This window comes from Pleuronectes platessa, chromosome 20, assembly GCF_947347685.1.
Source record: "Pleuronectes platessa chromosome 20, fPlePla1.1, whole genome shotgun sequence".
Lineage (NCBI taxonomy): Eukaryota > Metazoa > Chordata > Actinopteri > Pleuronectiformes > Pleuronectidae > Pleuronectes > Pleuronectes platessa.
In genome coordinates, this window is record NC_070645.1 from 1512098 (window position 1) to 1530329 (window position 18232).

Sequence of the window (18232 nt, forward strand, 5' to 3'; positions counted from 1 at the left end):
TTGTTAAGGGTGTAAGTTTACACATTATCCTGTATTTGGGTACACATCATGTGCATTTCCCTTTTCCTGGCACAAAAGTCATCGTTAAAGGAACAGTGAATTAATTAGTCTAATTTGTTTGGGCATTTAGAATTCAGACAAGTATCCCAACTGTGTAAACGTATACAGTAGTGGCTATAGTAAAATGTTTGTTTATCTTTATTTTGCAATTAAATGTCACTCAGAGGGGCATTACAAATCAGAATTTCTGATTATATTAGAATTGTTTTTGTTTTCGCATTTTTATTTGCATTCAAGCTGCCACTTCCTTTGTGAACTATGAAGCTCTGTAAATGCTGTTGGCACTGTTGCTTATTTTTCTGACATTAATATTGATAAATGAGCTATGACTGCAATGTTGGTTTTCAAGCACTGTACATGTGATGAATTATTGGTACATGAATGATAAATAGCCACAGCTCGGCATATGATGTCAGAGCATTTCTACGTAATTGTAGTAGTGCTAATGAAGCCTGTGCATGTGCACCTGTTTTTTTAAATTCAGAGTCATTGAGATCTATAAAAGAGAATCAGGCGTATGTGAGACTATGTAAATATGATGAAACAATTCATCTGAATTCTCTACACACACATAAAATAAAAAAAATATACTGCCTGCATTTTAAGATGCAATAACTTTTAAACCATAGTAAATTATTATCTCAAATTGAATCAAAAAATCTCAAATTGTACATGCATACATACAAGCATTTGCAAAATTTGTTTATTTGATTATATTATTAAATAACGAATAACGAATCGTAATTTTACTAAAGTCGTAATATTATGAGAAAATATTGTAATTAAAAAGAATAAAGTTGTACACTTGAGTCCCTATATTTTTTGTTTTTTTCTGCAAAGGTGTAATGCTTATTTTATCCTGGGCAAAACAGCTCGAAAAAACGAAGAAAAAACGAAAATTTCACTTGCCAAGTTTTTGAAAACAAGATCAAATAATCTTGAAATAAGTTAAACCTGGTAAGACAAGTACGAATCTTACCATCCCATTGATTTGAGATATTTAATATTACTGTGATATAGCTTTTTGTAATGGACTTGCACATCCTCTTTCTTTTTTCTTGGTCTCCTCAACTTGTCCAGTATCTCTTTTCTTCCTATAGCTGAGTTGTGATTGATAAAGTTTTTATTTTGGTTTGTGCCTGTAGAGAAAGTGAATACAGGGTTGATTAGTAATAAAATGCAAATGTTGTAAAATTTACTGGCCCACTCTATGAGAATAAAAATAGAGCACCCTAATTTTAATATTAATGTCTATATTTTACACAAACTGAAAAGAAGGCAAAGCATTTCAACAAGTGGTAACAGTTTATGGAACGGATGGAATTACTTTTAGCTATAGCTAGCTAGTTAACACACATTCTCATAGGTTAGATGATGTCAATGGATGAAAAGCTCTGAACTAAGTCAGTTCACTTTGAAAGTTGCACCAGGCTTCAGTGGATTCAGCTGCCTGTCTGCTTTGTTGACATGATCAGAGAACCACTGTTTTGAGTAAAGCTTTGCAATAACGATGTCATTCACTCCACTCACCCACAAACCCACAACAGTGATGAGATTTGAAATTTCTCTTCCACCTACCCTACATAAAAGCCACTTCTGAAAATCCAGACAAGCGGTCAAGGCTTAATGTTGATCCTTGCACATGATTGGTTATATTGCACAAGCTTTATTCAACCATCTTTATTTTTCAGCCTCTATCTTTTTTCCTTTTTCGTCTCTTACGGAAATAAGACATTGTCAAAATGAAATGAAACATGTATGTGTACGCACATATGTGCACACACACACACACAGTGGCGGGCTGCCATCCGCTTTGTAGCACACAGTTGCAAAGTTGACACAGGAGATATACTCACACACTCGCATTTCACATCCAGCCAAGCTGAGAGGAATGGATGGTGAGAAAATACTCAGCTGCCTCATTTCCCATGCTCCCTCATTACTGCGTGTGTGCACCCTGCGTGTGTGTGCTCTCACTACGCAGGACCGGTGTCATCACAAGCCGCACAGGCATACACTGCTGAAGCTGAGTCACCCAGAAGTTAAGGTGTGAGTCACTAAAAATGTTGGCATTTAGCAGTTGTCAATCGTTGTGAGTTCATATAGGCTAGTTCTGACGTAATAAATAGTTTTGTTTGACAATATATTGGTCAAGAAATTATTTTGAATTAATTTTTATTGTTAATTAATTAATTAACAATATTACTGTCATCATTTTGAGACAATTATATACCACAGATATAATGATAATAGAATATGCATATTAATGCAAGTTAACCCTTTCAAGGAGTAATGCAGATATCATTTTTAAGACTATTCAGTCTGACATTTGAATTAAATTGAAGAGTATGAAAATATCTTAAATAATTAAAACATAGGAATAAACCACACACAACCCAAACAACTCTCTTGCTCTGTTAACTTTGGTTTAATTATCTGGCTTCAGTTCACCACCTCAGGTGTGTATCGCCGCTTTCCCATCTCCAAAGCGTTTGTAAGCATGGGTCAGAGTTTGCGTGGAAATGCGCAGATTTTCAACTTTGTTTTTATAAATCCTAACATTTGCGTGAGAAGTGGTGTACATATGTTTTCAGCCCCCGTTTTGAACATTGCTTTTAGATGTGCTTGCGCATGGTTTTATAAATCGGAATTTTCTTTTGTGTATCCCATTTCCGGCTTTTGTGCACACATACACTTTTATGAATCCCACGCACTGTTTTATAAATGAGACCGCTGGAATCTCTAGATGAGCAGCGCGACTTCCGCGGTTGAACCGCGGTCAGTGTGCCGGCTGAAATCTGTTGACATAGATCTTGAAATTAAAATTGTTTTTTCAGCCGGTGTGCCCCGGGCTCTATGTAAACACGCATGTAACACAATGGGCAATTTATCAAGGTCAGCAAAATGAACGTCTTCCTGTTTATATATTGTACAATAAGTTGATATAGTAATAATCATGACAGGCCTAATATGGGTGTAGCTTTGACGAGAGGCGATGGGAGGGGGTCGGACATATTGGTTTCATTTTGTAAGTGCGACCTGCCCTCTCTTGCTTTTCAAGGTTTACCAACCCTTGCCTTATTACGAAGCATCAGTATTCCACTCATTCAAGATACACCTGACATTGTTAATGATTTAAAAGCTCAATGAATAAACCCTGTGGATTTTAGCCGACTTTTCGTGGAAAAACCTTTATCAAAGTATTCTTGTTGGAATTGATGTTTCAACCCTTTCAACTCGGTGTGAGAAGTCAGTCTGGGAGAATGGAAGTACAACAATTAGAGCAGAAGTCCAGGAACTTGGCTCAGTGTTCTGATTCTTCTTACACAAGATAAATATACATGGCATCGATACACAAAACTCACGGACCAATAGAAGGGTCCCTAGCCCACAGACAAAATGCCCTAATGCCTCAAACAATAGCTTTAAATATGTTTCGGTGAAACCATCCACCATTAAAAATCAGGGCAAACAAGTTTGCAAAGGGGCGGAAACTTTCCATGGGAATATTAAGCTCGGGAATTTTGAAAAAAATAATACATAAATTAAATGCTGAGATTGAGAAATAAAAACATCATTCAAAACTCTATTTTAAAGATGTATGGAATCTTTAAGTACATGCTGCACGTTGAATTTCAACCCTGCACTGTGCATTTCTCAATCACATGCACAGATAATTCCCAGCATCCTGCACACTACAGCAGGGCTATTGAGGCCTGCTCTAGTGTGCAGGACTAGTCAGGTAAGTTTCTGTGATATTACTGGGGAAAACATGTTAGGATGCTGATTGAGGATTGTTCATCTGTTCATCTAGCCTATTTCTATTCATTTATCCATCAATTTAAAAATATTTTTAAGAGACGATTCCAATTGGCCAACTATTTATATCTCTGGCATTGCTTTAATGTTACAAGCTTTTTTTTCATCTTATTCTACAGAACAATTCCACGTGCACTATCTCATGTGTGGAGACATTTCACCCCAGCGAATGTAGAAGGAAAGGCTGTGTACATTTGCAAATACTGTGCAAAGACCTATGTTAAGAATGACAAAAAGATGCAGAAGCATATAGTCAAGTGCCCAAAGTTTCCTCAGGGCTCAAATCAGCCTATGACAAAACAAAATGTTATATTTATGTCTGTATATGACAAGGTAAATACAGTTAGTATAAATTACCAACACAATTTCCAGTTTACTCCCGTTAATTCCCGTTAATTCATGTGGAAAGTTTCCAACTTTGAATATTCCCGGAAGTTTGCAACCCTACCCATTACATTTTAGGAAATGTTTACGACATATTATTTGCCACCCACCAACCACTCTGACCTGCAGACCCTCTTCACTTCACTTCTTATTTAAGGACACCATCATCTTTACCCAGACTGTGCAAAGAATAGAGTGGTATATAGACATAATTCTACTTGGCTCCACTGCTTACTTCCAGAGCTTGACCGCAACCCTTCCAATTAGAGAGGAGAAAGTGTTGAAGGTGAAGCCAGACGGGGAGCAGAGTTCACCCAATGTGGCTTATTTCAGAGTACATAATTCTGGCCTGGCACTTTCCTTTGTTTTCTTCTTGCTTTTTGTCCATCCTCTTTCTGTGGCATATGCTAATTTAGGCAAAAGACTACTGACTGTAAGGTCAAACTTCCTCTGCAAACAATCTCACTCGACTTCTGTATAACACACTATATGTATTTAGATGCATAGTAACCAAAACAAGAGTGTACAGTGTCCTTGAGTGTTCCTGTAATACTGTAATTTACTTTGGAATTAATGATAGAAATAAGTTTAATGGCCAAGTAAAATTGATTTTGAAATCTAACTCCTTTTTGTTTGCATTACTCATGTATAAAATATGTCTTAATGTAACCTTAAATACACAATGGTCCATGCATCAGTTTGCCTGCCATACAAATAGATACATAATCCTATGTTAGAAAAAAAAATCTCGAAAGGTTACACATTTTCTATTGTTTTGGATTTGACTGCTAAATCTTAATTTAGGCTTTTAAAGCCCGTACAAGGAACTGTTCATTTTTTTAGATGTTGGTGCCTCTGAGGACCAAAGCTGTAGTGTTTCCACTGTCTCCTGTCATACACGATGAGGTCATGTATCTGTAGCTACCTGAGCCTTAGCTTGTGGGGGAATGCATAGTGCCATAATTGTTGTTATGGTGAATTTCCTAGAAAGGAAGAATGGTCTGCTCTTACTGTGATGAGTTCTATGTCGGGGCATCAGTGTTTGCAAACATTGTCCATGGCTGTGCACCAGCTGTGGTTCACATGAACACACACAGCTCCTCCTCTGCTCTTCCCGGAGTCCCTCATTCGGCTACTTTAATCTCTGCGTCTGTGCTGCTATTGTTCAGCCAGGTCCCTGTGATGATAGCAACACATTGAGGCTTAATTCCCATTCTGATCCTATTCATCTTGTTTGTAAGAGATCTGGAGTTGGCGAGGAACAAACTCTGGAGAGCTGGTCTGTGTGGGTTAGTCTTAAGCCTACCGCGGCAGCCTGGCTCACTTCCCTGACTCATTTCGCTTGTGAGATGGTAATGCTGGTCTTCTCTGGGGGATGAAGTGTTGAAACTGAACCCAATGCCGGTGGAAATGTAAACATAGGCTTCTCTGGCCTGACTATCCTAAATTCCGGTGCAATAGGTGGCAGTAATGTATCATAAGCAGGATGCCAACCACTGTTAAATAAGGAGACGAAGAAGAAGAAGAAGAAGAAGAAGAAGAAGAAGAAGACGATAAGAAGAAGACTCGATCGGACCCGATCAAAGACATTGAGAATAGTTTATAGAAAAAGGCAATTTTCACCATAATTATCTAATTTACTGTTCAAGGTCATTAAGAGCTCTGCCTCTACATAGAGGCATGATAATAGCTATCAATAACTTATTTTGTATACATATGGCATATTGTGCTCTATGTGTACATGAACAATTTTAACTCAACTTTATATCCCACTGTAGATAGAGTTGTAGATTGTTTGATGTTTAAAATAAAGAAAAATAAATACAGTTCTTGTCAGAATCCACAATTTTACATGGAGTGCAAACACATTTTTCTTTTTCGAGTTTAGAACACATCCTCACATTAAGGTGCTGCCAGTGGCCTTAATATCTTCACACAGCAGCAGTGGTCCTTCGATCTTAAACCTTACAAAGTAAATCCACCACCTCATCTAGTTGAAATCTATTAGACTTTGTGATGAAGCACAACTGTGGAACTTGTTTTGGTTTGAAGGGAGAGGGGGTAAACCTGATCGAGTGTCTGATTGTGTGTTTTTCTATTGTTGGCCTAGTTTCTCAGTCTGCTTGTGAGAAACAGCCAGCCTTAAGGGAACCATATTTTGCTCATTATTAGGTTCATGGTTAGTTTTACTTGAAAAGGTTTAGATGCTAATGGAAGCTCCTGCAGCTCCTCTTTTCTGCCCATGTCTGAAACTCTTGGTTTGAGCTCCTGTCTCTTTAGGTTCCCTCCTCCTGATAAAGCCCAGTTTGCTCTGGTTGGTTAGCTGGCCCACACTGTTGTGCTTAGTCCATGAATTGCAGCAAATGTAGGAAGTGTCTGCTCTAATTATTTTTGGAATCAGTCCCATACTCTGTCTTGCTGCCCCAAATAGTTAGTAGAGCAACAAATGTGTTTAATCTTAATAGTTCCCAACAAAGGCAGTTTCCGCCTGTGTGAGGATACATTTTGTAAAGCTGCAGTGACCAGCTATTGTAGGAAATTATTGAGCTGTTTTCAAAATGAAATTGCATATTTATGAGCCATTTTTAATGATTTATGTATAAAAAAATGAGGATGGTTCAAGAACCACAGACCTGCTAGGGAAGTTAGATGGTATTAAAAAACTGATTTTTTTATTGGAAACACATTATTGATTTTGGTCTTTCCATGAGATTTTTAGACAATAATAAACATGAAGGATGGCATGCAGGGGATATAGCCATTAATACACTGGAGCCCCACAAGGTTGTGTGCTCTCCCCTCCACTCTTCTCTCTCTACACCAACAACTGCACCTCTAGCCATCCCTCTGTCAAACTCCTGAAGTTTGCTGACGACACAACCCTTATTGGATTAATTTCCAATGGGGACGAGGCTGCCTACAGAGAGGAAGTTAACAGCCTGGCTTACTGGTGCAGCCAGAACCACCTGGAGCTGAACGCTTTGAAAACTGTAGAGATGGTAGCAGAATTCAGGAGGAGCCCAGCCCAAACAGCCCCCCTCACCATGTGCGACTCCCCAGTTAAAACAGTGAAGTCCTTCAGATTCCTGGGGACTATAATAGCACAGGACCTGAGGTGGACGGAGAACATCACCTCCACCATCAAGAAGGCCCAGCAGAAGATGTTGTTCCTGCGGCAACTGAAGAAATTCAACATGCCGCGGAAAGTGATGGTTGAGTTCTATACAGCCATCATTGAGTCCATCCTCACCTCATCAATCACCGTTTGGTTTGCTGCCTCCACTGCCAAGGACAAGGGCAGACTGCAGCGGATAATTTGGTCAGCCGAGAAGGTCATCGGCTGTGACCTGCCGGCTCTCATAGACCTGTTCCACTGCAGGAACAGTAGGAGAGCACGCAAGATCATTGCTGATCCTACCCATCCCGGTCACCACCAATTCCAAAGACTCCCCCCCCCCCCCCCCCCCCACCGCACATAATTTATAATTGATATATTACTGGCACTATCACCAATCTCTGCACCTTAGCACCGCAAATGTCCATAACTCTGTTACTGTATACATTTTGTTATATATTGTTGTTTCTATATTGTTGTTTTATGTTGAGTGCACCAACGAACGATTTATTAGCAACCATAGCAATTTCCTGTATGTGCAAACATACTTGGCAAATAAAATAATTCTGATTGTGATTGTGATTCTGATAGTTTAGATTTAGATTTTGCCTGGCATCTAAGGCTACGTCATAGTTAAACATAAAAATCCTTGTGTAAATGGTTTTGTATTTATATAGCGCTTTTCCAGTCATGATGACCACTCAAAGCTCTTTACAGTACAGTTCTACATTCACCCATTCACACACACATTCATACAGTGCATCTATTCGCAGCACTTTGTTATTCTATGGGGGGCCATTCGGGGTTCAGCATCATGCCCAAGGACACTTCAGCATGCAGATGGGTCAGACTGGGGATCGAACTGCCGACCTTCAGGTTGGAGGACGACCACTCAGCCCCTCAGCCACAGCCACATTGTACAGGCTGGCCTGTACAATGTGGCTGTGTGTAAGCAGTATCTTGGCAAAGGTAGAACAAGTAAATCACCTGTTTCTGCTTCTAGTGGATGCACTTAGCCATTCAGCTATCTTTGTTACTAACAGATCACAATACACACTGAGCAATAAGAAAAGGAGGCAGGCCTTACCTAGTTTAGATTGGGATGCCTTCTTCTTCTTTGTTCAGTTTTTTGGTTATTGGCAACCAATTTAAACGACATTGGGATGTTGTTTAAATGTATATTATTAAACATCTCTGATCATAAAGAAGAGTTTAAAAGCACAACCTTCACTCAGGAACAAGGGTTACAGTCTTTAAACTGAAAGAAATACCAAAAAATTTACATTCACAACGATACTGGTTACCGAGATTGACTGATAAATATTTTAAGGGCCTTAATTTGACAGGACAGATTAAGAGTGAAATCGGGATAAAGAGGGACCCTCTTCAAAGGACCACAGTTCAAAACCATGCCCTGGACCACCAGGTGAGCTATGTGGTGCCCTAATCTGACCAGTTTATCTTGATATAATTTGTTTGGGGAAACATATTTCTTTTCATATCAGTTGATATAAATTTGGGTAAATATTTAAACTGTTTGGGAGATATGGGACAGAGTTCACAACCTAGTTTGGCTGCAGACACAGTGATTTACTCTCTGAGCAGTCTTAAACCGGATTGTGGAACCTCAAGATAAAGTTGTTCGCCAGATAAGCAGCATTTAGCCAACCATTGCAGCCATAGCAACCTGAAGGCACATCTTGAAAGTATGCAGCTGAATGAGCATGGCCTGATGTCTTCACAGTCCTGTGTTTCACACTATAATGTATAGATCTGTTACAAGACCTTTTTATGTTGAGATTTCCATTGTTCTGTTTTGCCCTTTTCTGAAGTAGAGGTGCCAAAATACATGTGTTTATTGCCCAAGAAAGAATCAGAAGATTTTTTGGGCAATTTGACAGTGTGGAAACTTAATAACACAGTTCTTCAAGTTCCCATGATGGAAAAGGTAGATTAATATTATTGTGCATATTGTAAATAAAGTTGTAATCAGTATCTGACAAATAGAAAAAATAATAATAAATATATCAAAATTGTATTGGATCACACTCATGTCTGGCATCACTTGTATGAGAGGGAGTCCGGAGTGTAGAGTAGAACCGGGTACTCTGATCCACCTCTAACCCACATTTTTAACTTCCAGCTGCTGAAAATCGAGGGAAAAAGGGTTTGACGGGCCGGTAGGTGAGCAGAAAGGAAAGCAAAGCCAAAGAAAGCATTCCTTACAAAGGAGGATGAAATGAGCCAGAGGAAGCGTAATGACTGACTGACTTTCTTTTTCTGGACTTGTGGTTTTGGTTTCTTAGACTGATCATTAGGTTTCTCTGGCCCTGCAGGCCCAGGATAACTGTGTGTGTGTGTGTGTGTGTGTGTGTGTGTGTGTGTGTGTGTGTGTGTGTGTGTGTGTGTCTGTGTGAGTGTGCGTGTGCGAGTGTGGGTGTGCGAGTGTGCGCATGTGTGAGAGCATAACTGACATGAGTCTTTTGTATTCTCTCTTTTCACAAATTGGTAATGTGACCATTCAGAGAAGGATCCTGTCCAGTGAATCCACTGAATCATCTCCTGCTTTTTGAGGAACTTTACACAGCATGTTAATGAGCTTTGCTCCTCTAGAGGAGGTGCATGTGTGAACACAAAAGTCTGAGTGAGAGCCTTACGAATATCTGCAGACTTTCTTTGCCGGCCCTCCAAATCACATTCAGGAGAATTTGTTTTGTGCACATCTGCGTACCAAAGGGTCATTCTTTATGTCAACCCTATCTAATCGCATTGTTTTACTATGGCAGTATAGCAGAACTGTGCAAAATGGTTTATACCATAACTTCACAATCATTTCAAATGAATGAATCATTGCATCATGTTTTCAGAACAAAACAGGAGCTGCAAATAAAATATTAATAAAATTCAATTCAGATTATTTTACGAATGAGAAAAATTATAGTATGAGAAGTTTAGAAATTAAAACTTTGGTTAAATATTTTTTTCATGAAAATACTTGCAGATTATCAACTAATTAATAATTAACTAATAATTTCAGGTCAGACCCAAATCATTACTGTCACAAAGTGTGTAACTTGCATCAAAAACAAGGGAGCTAGAGAACTGTTGTTTTAACCAACCAGCTCTAATAGGCTTGGGCTCCTCTGGAACTAACTCAGTATTGTTTCATAACTTGTAAAGAAATGTTTTTACTTCCAAACCAATGTTCATGGCTCTGGCAATGTTTTGGTGGTTTAGATTTTTTTACGTCTTTTCTAAGACACTTTATAAACTCAGACCCAGATTTTGTGAATGGATCTCAATGGGTTTGGTGGTAAATTCTCAGCTCCATCAAGAGGCCAGGCTTTGGTTAACTGATTTGAATGTCCCTCTCATCAATAATTCAGTTTGAGTGAACAAAGCAAGTGTTAAGTGGCGTCTTGCCGAGAACGGAAGGGATGGTAAAAAGTGGAGGGGCTCTTTCCACTATCACTGACGTTCTTTGAGATTTCCAGAGCTGGCCCCCACCTCTACAGCACTTGTTACGCAAATGAAGGAGTAGATGCATAATGATTTCCTCCTGTAACTGTTGGTTACCAAGGAAATATGGAAGGCCCACTGTCTTTCAGTCTTTTGTGTAGAAAACAAGATTAGTGCTATCCCAGGGCTCCAGACAAACCTTTTCCACCAGCAGCACTGGTGTTCTCTACTAAAATGTTTAGAATCACCACAAAAATATATTGGGAGCACCACATATTTGACATACAACTCAATTAAGGCTGCACGATATAAGGAAAACTGTCACGGATATGGTGAGGACCCAAGAGCAGCACAGGCAGACGAAATACCAGTCGGTAATGATCTTCATTGTTCACTGCAGTCTTTAACAGTTCAACCAGTGGCAGGGGGAAAAGTCTTTGCTCACAGTGATCATCTGCGAGATCTGAGCAGGAGCGAGCCTGGTGTCGCTGACTGAAGGTAAAGTCACAGCTGATGGGTTACCTAGCTGGCAGACAGGTCCAGTGGTGAGCTGTGTAGCCACCTCCATGGTCCCGGGGAGAGTGTCGTCGTCCTCCTCAGAGTAGGGGGGACCCGCCCTGTCCTCAGCGTCGTCGCTGTCGTTCGGGGACTCCGTCGGAGGATGTGGTCTGGGAGGTGGCCTGGTTCTGGACGTCTGGTTGAGGTTGCGTCGATGAAAGTCCCTGATGAGGGTGTGGTCCACGATGTTCCTCCCGGGGACCCAGGATCTGTCTTCAGGGCCGTAACCCTCCCAGTCCACCAAGTACTGGAATCCCCTCCCACGCCGGCGAGTCTGCAGGATGCGACGGACAGTGTAGGAGGGACCTCCATTGATGAGGTGAGGAGGCGGTGGAGGCGGCGCGGCAGGGACCAGGGCGCTTTCTCGGACCGGTTTAACCTTGGAGACGTGAAACGTGGGATGAAGCCGCATGGATCTAGGGAGTCTGAGCCTCACTGCCACCGGGTTGACGATCTCCTGGATCTTGAACAAGGCCGATGAAGCGAGGAGCCAGTATCTTGGAATCCACCCGGAGGGGAATATCACGGGTGGAGAGCAAAACCTTCTGACCCGGCTGGTAGTCCGGGGCCTTGGAGCGGTGGCGATTGGATGCCGCGGTGTAGCGGTCAGCCGCCCGGAGTAGAGCCGCCCTGGCTCGGGTCCAAGTCCTGCGACAACGGCGGATGAAGCTCTGGACAGAGGGGCAGGATGCTTCCTTCTCAAGTGCAGGAAAAAGCGGTTTAGCCGTCTCCTTGGCAGATGGAAGTTTGGGCAGGGGCACGAAATGTGCGATCTTGCTGAACCGATCTACCACCGTCAGGATAGTAGTGTTGCCGCTGGATGGTGGTAGACCGGTGACAAAGTCCAAAGAAATGTGCGACCAGGGACGATGAGGCACAGGCAGAGGATGTAGAAGACCGGCAGGGGCATGGTGAGCCGGCTTGTGCTGGTTGCAGGTGGGACAGGCATTGACGAAACCCCGAATGTCCTCATCCAGTGACGTCCACCAGAACCGGCGCTGCACGACGTCCTTGGTCCGTTGGATCCCTGGATGACAGGTAAGTTGAGTGCTGTGGGCCCATTGTAGAACCTCGGACCGGAGGTCAGGCGGGACGAACAGACGGTTGGGAGGGCAAGCACTCGGTCCAGCCTGGTTTTGGGCGGCGGCCCTGACCCTCTCCTCTATCTCCCAGGTGAGTGTGGCCACCAGACGGGAAGAAGGCAGGATAGTGTCTGGGTCAGTCCTGTCCCCCTCCTCTTCCAAGAACCGATGGGACAGGGCGTCAGGCTTGACGTTGCGGGACCCCGGTCGATAGGAGAGGGTAAAGTTGAAGCGGGTCAGGAAGAGTGCCCATCGAGCCTGGCGGGAGTTCAGTCTCTTAGCGGACTGGAGGTACTCCAGGTTCTTATGGTCCGTCCATACCAGAAACGGCAGTTTAGTCCCCTCGAGCCAGTGTCGCCACTCCTCCAAAGCCAACTTGACGGCGAGGAGCTCTCGGTTCCCAATGTCATAATTCCTCTCTGCCGGGGTCAAACGTCGGGAATAGAAGGCGCAGGGGTGCAACTTTTGGTCGGAGGCTGCTCTCTGGGACAAGATGGCCCCCACTCCTAGGTCGGAAGCATCCACCTCGACCACAAACTGCCGTTCAGGGTCCGGCGTTCGGAGGATGGGGGCCGAGGTGAATCGTGTTTTCAGGGCCTGAAAAAAGTCTTTGTCAGCCGTGGACCAGAGAAAAGGCACCTTGGAGGAGGTAAGAGCAGTGAGGGGGGCCGCCACCGAACTGTAGCCCCTGATGAACCTCCGGTAGAAGTTGGCGAAGCCCAGGAAACGTTGAAGCTGCTTGCGGGAATCAGGGGTGGGCCAAGTGGTGACGGCAGAAACCTTGGCTGAGTCCATCTCCACGGTCCCTCTCCCTACGACGTACCCCAGGAAGGAGACAGACGAGGCGTGAAACACACACTTCTCGGCCTTGACGAACAGGGAGTTCTCCAGGAGGCGTTGGAGGACCTTCTGGACCTGATGCACATGTTCCTCTCTGGAGCGGGAGAAGATCAGAATGTCATCAAGGTACACGAAGACGAACCTGTTGAGCATGTCCCTGAGCACGTCATTCACCAGAGCCTGGAAGACAGCAGGGGCGTTGGTGAGGCCGAAGGGCTTCACCAGGTACTCGTAGTGACCAGTGTTGTGCAATAGTAGTAGTAGATTTGATGTTGGCTAATTATTAATAATCATGAGAAATGATTATTAAAATAGAAATTATTCATTAAAAATAATTAAAAATTATAAAGCCATTAATTAAGAATAGTAAAATAATTAATTAGAAATGATACGGTTATCCATTAATAATGGTTAAATAATTAATGAAAACAATAAAATTATCAATTAAGAATAATACAATCTGTAATCATTGCTTATCGTAGCGGGGCACCACCCTGGTTACAGGGACCAACTAGTCAAACTATAGTTATCAGTCTCAAGTGATAAATGTTATATTAATAATCTCAATATTTAATATTAATGATTATATAATAAACAATGAAGGGTTTTAAGTTTGAGCACAGGCTATAGTAATCCAGCTGCATTCACATACACATGTACAAATAATCACAGAAATACAAATACTTTAATTACAAAAGTATTTATTCAAAAGGGGAAATAAAGTTAATGTTATTTCAATGATTCTTCATTTAACAAACTCCAATATTTCAAAGAAGGCAACAGCAGCAGCAGCACTTATCACAATGGTCACACATGTAATACTGAGTATCTACTGGTGTGTGTGTGGTCGTGTGTGTCTGCCTGTCTGTGTCTCTATGTGTGTGTGTGTGGGTGTGTGTGTCTAAAGAGAAAAGGGAGTGGCTATGGCGTAATGACGAGATCACGTGGTGACGAAGTCTGGCCAGGATCAAGATGTTACGTTCACGTACTTTCAAGATGGAGGTTTATGACCCCGGTGACGACATGAGGTCGAAGACAAGATGGCGGTCGGTCGCCAGTTACACAAAGGAACTTTAGACAAAGAGATTTCTTATCTCCTGGTTCTGGCGCCGAATGGCGTCGAGATGTATTAAGGCTCTTTAAATCTAGAATTTTCTATGTAACATGAAATATGTAAGTGTAGGTCGGGACGTGTGTAAAAACAGGTTTAGGAGAAAAGAGAGAGAGAAAGAGAGAGAGACATCAAAAACATCGTCTGAGACCAGCTACAGTGACTTCACCACTCAGTACACAAATTAGAGTTGTGCACCGATCTTTTAACAGGTTAGGTTTCTGCAAACTTAGTCGGACGATAACAGTGCTGCCGGAGGCTCTCTGTCACGGCGCGAGGCACTTTAAAACATTCGACAATGTAAACAAGGAACCGGAAGTGACGCATCGTTCCCTCGTGTTACACGGCTTAAAAACAGATCAGCGATCTACAAACAAACACACTCAAATAAACATGACATGCTAAGTATTTAAACTAGTCTCTGCCCAGACAATAAAGCCTCTTACTGTGACCTCCGCGGTGTTGCTTGCGCGTGGCGCGCGGATTTCCGGAAGTCCAGTGAATCTCGTGTTGTGTTCCTCGGGGTACATGCGGTCAGCGAATCCCCGGAATTAGGTGAAGAAGTCATGGCTTGAGCTGGATAGCGCTGGTTCATCTGTTGCAGCGGCTTCGTGCTGGGACCGGATATGGAGCGAATTCGTCTTGCTCGTGGAACGGAATTCGGCCTTGTCTCTTCTGCGACAGAATGATGCTTTGTCCTGCAGGGATTAACAGCTGTGTCGCAGCTGTGGGGATCGTGAAAAGAAAAGTCTGTGATGCTCGGCCGGCGAGCGAGTTCCTGTGCGCGGCCTCTTCAAGTTAAAATAACATAAAGTCCTATCAAAATAAAACGTCGACTGAATAAAGAAATAAAAGAAAATGGAAATAAAACAAACGTCTGTAATTGCCCCCTTTAGCAACTGGAACATCTGGGAGGCCCCGAAGGGGTCTGTTGACGTCTTCAGAGCAGGGTAAAAATGGCAGCGATTTTTGGGGTGCAAGGGCTTTTAAATTACCTGAGAGGTCGTCCTCCTTGAGGAGTTGGTCATAGGATGATGCTGGCTTTAAGCCAATTGAGTGTCAGGAATGGATCTGAGTGGGCGGGGCTTGGAACTCAGCGGGGGTTCCAAGGCATTCCCAGAACATTTTCCACCACCAGGGGGAGATTCTTAAGCCTGCAGGAGGATGTTTTCCCGCCGAAAGTTTAACAACCCTTTGTTCCTCTCGGCTCCAGTGTCTGGTGGCTCCCCCCCCCCTTTGGGCTCTTCAAACCCAGCAGGGGTTCCGTGTTCCTGCGGGGGCCTTGAAACCTGCTGGGGTTTCTCGAAACTGCCAGGAAAAAGTACTCACAGGTGGATAAGAATGTTCCACAAGGCCTTGATTTACACAGGCCTTTGTTTAGATTTTCTTTGGATAACCTCTGACCTCTGTCTTGTGGTCATCCGCTGGGCTCTGGCCCAACACCAGTGGGTGTATTGAACGCCGTCTTCCACTCGTCCCCCTCGCGGATCCGGATCAGGTGATAGGCGTTGCGCAGGTCAAGCTTGGTGAATATGGTGGCCCCCTCTAGGAAATCGAAAGCTGAGGAGATGATAGGCAGGGGATACCGGTTTTTGATGGTCATGTCATTTAATCCACGATAATCAATGCAGGGGCGGAGTGTCTGGTCTTTCTTTTCACGAAGAAGAAACCGCCTCCAGCCGAAGACGAGGAAGGGCGGATGATGCCAGCCGCTAGACCGTCATTGATGTATGTCTCCATCGCCCCCCTCTCAGGAACGGACAGGGAATACAGGCGTCCTCTGGGCGGCGTGGCACCGGGCTGGAGGTTGATGGCGCAGTCATAGGGCCGGTGTGGGGGAAGGGAGGTTGCCTTGGCCTTACTGAAGACCTCCCTGATGTCCAGATACTCAGCCGGGACCCCCAGCACATCGGTTGAAGAACTGGTCCCGGCAGAAGATCGTGGTGCGGCGGCTTGCTTGAGGCAGACCTGGTGACAGGAAGAATTCCACCCCAGGATCGCCCCTGTGGTCCAATCAAGGTGTGGATTGTGACGTCGGAGCCATGGGAACCCCAGAAGGAGAGGATGACGAGGAGAGTGCAGGATGTGAAACTGGAGTGTTTCATGGTGGTTCCCGGAGATTAACATCCGTATAGGCGCTGTCAGGTGGGTAACAGTTCCCAGAAGTCGGCCATCCAGCGCGTTGGTCGAGGCTGGAGCTGGCAGGGGAATCTGACCGACACCCAGCTGCAGAGCTAGGTTAGAATCCATAATGTTGGCATCAGAGCCAGACTCAATGAGGGTGGCGAGGGTCTGGGGTCCCTCAGGCAGTAGCAGGCGGACCTGGCACAGGGATCGTGGGCTGGAGGAGGAGCTAGATGTATGACTCACCAGGAACTCCTTCCTTCCTGGTGAGCCCGACCTTTTAGCGGACACCTGGAAATAAAGTGTCCCGCTTGGCCACAATACAGGCAAAGGTTCCCCTCGCGGCGTCTCCTCCTCTCTTCTGGAGTTAGACTGGCCCGACCCACCTGCATGGGTTCAGGCTCCCCTGAAGACCGGCTGCCAGAAAGCATCGATACCCCGGAAGCCACTGGTGACGGGGCGGGCTGACGTCGTCCCGCGAGCCCCTGATGTCTCTCCCGCTGTCTCACTTGAATGCGACAGTCGATGCGGGACGCCAGCTCGATGATGCCGTCGAGAGTGGAGGGAAGTTCGTAGGAAATCAGTTCGTCCTTAATGTAGTCAGCGAGCCCCATCAGGAATGCGTCGCTCTGGGCAGCCTGGGTGCGGAAGTGGACGGCCAATGAACGAGACCCTTGGTTCAGACCCAGAAGCCCTCCTGAAGCGTCCGGACCTCGGGAAGCTTTTCCGAACACTTTGCGGAGCTCAGCGGCGAAGGCTTGGAAAGAGGAGCACGCTGGAGTGCGACGCTCCCACTCGGCTGTTCCCCACAGCCGAGCGCGCCCCGTCAGAGGATTCACGGTGAACGCCACCCTGGCGTCCTCAGAAGCAAAGGTGTGGGGCTGGAGGGCGAACAGGATGGAACAGTTCGTGAGGAACGGGCAGCAGCCCTGCGCGTCCCCGGCGTAGCGTTCAGGAACCCCCACACGAGGCTCCGAGATGAAAGCAGAGGCAGGGGCAGCCGGGGCTTGTGGAGGCTGGACTGGTTCTGGAGGCAGAGGGACAGCTTGAGCAAAAGCTGAGGCGAGCTGTTGGACCTGCGAGGCTAGCGAGGTAAACGCCTGCTCCTGCTTAGCCACCGCTAGTTGAACCTCTGCTGAGTTTGAAAGCAACAGCGCCCCGTGGTGCTGGAGCATCGCCTCTACATTCTCCAGGCGATCCATCGGCGTGTGTGCTGGGTCCATGTCTGGCCAGATTGTACTGTCACGGATATGGTGAGGACCCAAGAGCAGCACAGGCAGACGAAATACCAGTCGGTAATGATCTTCATTGTTCACTGCAGTCTTTAACAGTTCAACCAGTGGCAGGGTGAAAAGTCTTTGCTCACAGTGATCATCTGCGAGATCTGAGCAGGAGCGAGCCTGGTGTCGCTGACTGAAGGTAAAGTCACAGCTGATGGGTTACCTAGCTGGCAGACAGGTCCAGTGGTGAGCTGTGTAGCCACAAAGCCGAGCAGGAGCGTAACCAGCAGGGAATAGGCGAAACTCTTGGTCGAAGACAGAAGACTGAGGTAATATCCAGGGCAGAGACGAGGCAGGCAGGTCGGGGATCGACAGGGTCGGCAACAGGTGATCAGTCCGGGGAAAACACGCTGGAAGTCAGGCATAACACAAGACAATCTGGCACTGAAGCAGAGACAGG

General features: G+C 44.7%; 2 protein-coding genes across 2 annotated transcripts in view; one reads left to right on the forward strand and one right to left on the reverse strand.

The window, feature by feature from the left end:
- Nucleotides 1–18232, forward strand: part of arhgef4 (Rho guanine nucleotide exchange factor (GEF) 4) — a 134843-nt gene that overhangs the window by 14003 nt on the left and 102608 nt on the right. The gene's annotated exons all lie outside the window — the stretch shown is intronic.
- LOC128426156 (chromobox protein homolog 2-like) lies at nt 11131–11807 on the reverse strand. Its single transcript, XM_053413032.1, has 2 exons — nt 11400–11807; nt 11131–11136 (listed from the first exon to the last, which is right to left on the reverse strand). The coding sequence occupies exons 1-2, from the start codon at nt 11805–11807 to the stop codon at nt 11131–11133; spliced, it is 414 nt and encodes a 137-aa protein (XP_053269007.1).

Bases quoted from the DNA above. Each gene is read 5' to 3' on its own strand.
- LOC128426156 (XM_053413032.1), bottom strand. From the start codon at position 11,807: ATGCGGCTTCATCCCACGTTTCACGTCTCCAAGGTTAAACCGGTCCGA.